The sequence below is a fragment of the Myotis davidii genome, unplaced genomic scaffold (genome assembly GCF_000327345.1).
Source record: "Myotis davidii unplaced genomic scaffold, ASM32734v1 scaffold332, whole genome shotgun sequence".
In the NCBI taxonomy this organism is placed as follows: Eukaryota; Metazoa; Chordata; class Mammalia; order Chiroptera; family Vespertilionidae; genus Myotis; species Myotis davidii.
The window spans coordinates 1,558,542-1,559,794 of NW_006285779.1; the positions used below are offsets into that span (position 1 = coordinate 1,558,542).

Here is a 1,253-nt window from a genome sequence, read left to right on the forward strand (position 1 = left end):
TGCAGGCTCTGGCTAAAGCCACTCCCAGCCCTGGCTGACTGCACTGTGTATGGTGTTGGCTTCCAGGTTCCAGTTCTCTGGGATTCAACCTGCAGGGACCACCAGGCCCACCAGGACCCAAAGGGGACAAAGGTCAGTAAGGGAGCAGCCAAGAAGGCAGTGAGGAGTAGGAGTAAGGCTGGCTCCCAGAGCCCAGAGAGTGACCAGCATATATGTATTGGTGCTAAAGCCTTGAGGGGAAGAAAGGAGAGGCTGAAGGGAGGAAGGGATGAGGATGTGGGGGGACCCACAGTCTCTGCCCAAAGGGAGCTTGTGGTATCATTGAGGAAACAGAGATATGAGACAGCTGTTGAGCCACATGCTGATAGGTGTGGTTGGGCTTAACCAAGGAAGGCTTCCTGGAGGAGGTGATGTAAAAAGGGCTTCTCATTTTGGATTCCAGGTGATCCTGGAATTCCTGGTGTTTCCTCTCAAGGTAAGAACCAAAGGTGACCGAAGTTCCTTTCCCCTTCTTCAAGGCTGATCATTGCCAATGTGGACATGGATTCATTCATTTATTCAGCTATGACTCAGTGTTGTTTAGGCACTTTCTCCACATGCTAGGATCTCTGAGCTGCCTTAAGGTTACATGTTAGTGGGGCAGAAGGGAAGAACCCCTGTGTGTAAAGGTGACTAACAATGCCAATGATACGAGATGGAGATAGAACAGGCCCTGGGAGCTGGGGGTGTTCAGAGATGAGGGAGACTGTGGGGTGGTGAGCAAGCTGCCCAGAGAGGAGTGAGGGTTTGGCCTGGAGAGCTCCCATCTCTGTGCCCCTTGCAGACAGTGGCTGCTGCAGGCACTCCTATCCTCTCCTTTGGGGGAGCCTTCTCTTTGCCACTGTCCTTCTACTGAGAAAGACCCTCCCTCCAGATGGTGGGAGCAGTGCCTGGGCCCCTTTGTCTGCCACTAAGGTGGAGAAATCAGCTCAGGCTTTTTTCTTCCAGGGGGATCATCATCTGGCACCATGTTCACGCAGGGCCCCCCAGGCCCCCCGGGACCGCCTGGGCCTCCGGGCTCCATCAGCAGCTCTGGCCTAGAGATTCAGCAGTACATCTCTGAGTACATGCAGAGTGAGTGCCGGGCCAGTCGGGCAGTGTGTGTGTGTGTGTGTGTGTGTGTGTTGACTGTCTATTCTGTCTTCCTCGGGCGAGCAAGGCATCCCATGGTCCTCAACCTCAGGTAAATGCTCAGCTCTCACCCCCACCCCATC

At 54.5% G+C, this 1,253-nt stretch overlaps 1 protein-coding gene across 1 annotated transcript in view; it reads left to right on the forward strand.

Annotated features, from left to right (window-relative positions):
• Nucleotides 1-1,253, forward strand: part of COL17A1 (collagen type XVII alpha 1) — a 52,614-nt gene that overhangs the window by 43,960 nt on the left and 7,401 nt on the right. Inside the window, exons 40-42 of the mRNA XM_015559287.1 lie at nucleotides 64-132; nucleotides 443-475; nucleotides 988-1,113. Of these exons, the coding sequence (XP_015414773.1) occupies nucleotides 64-132; nucleotides 443-475; nucleotides 988-1,113 (228 nt within the window). The remainder of the gene's footprint in view (nucleotides 1-63; nucleotides 133-442; nucleotides 476-987; nucleotides 1,114-1,253) is intronic.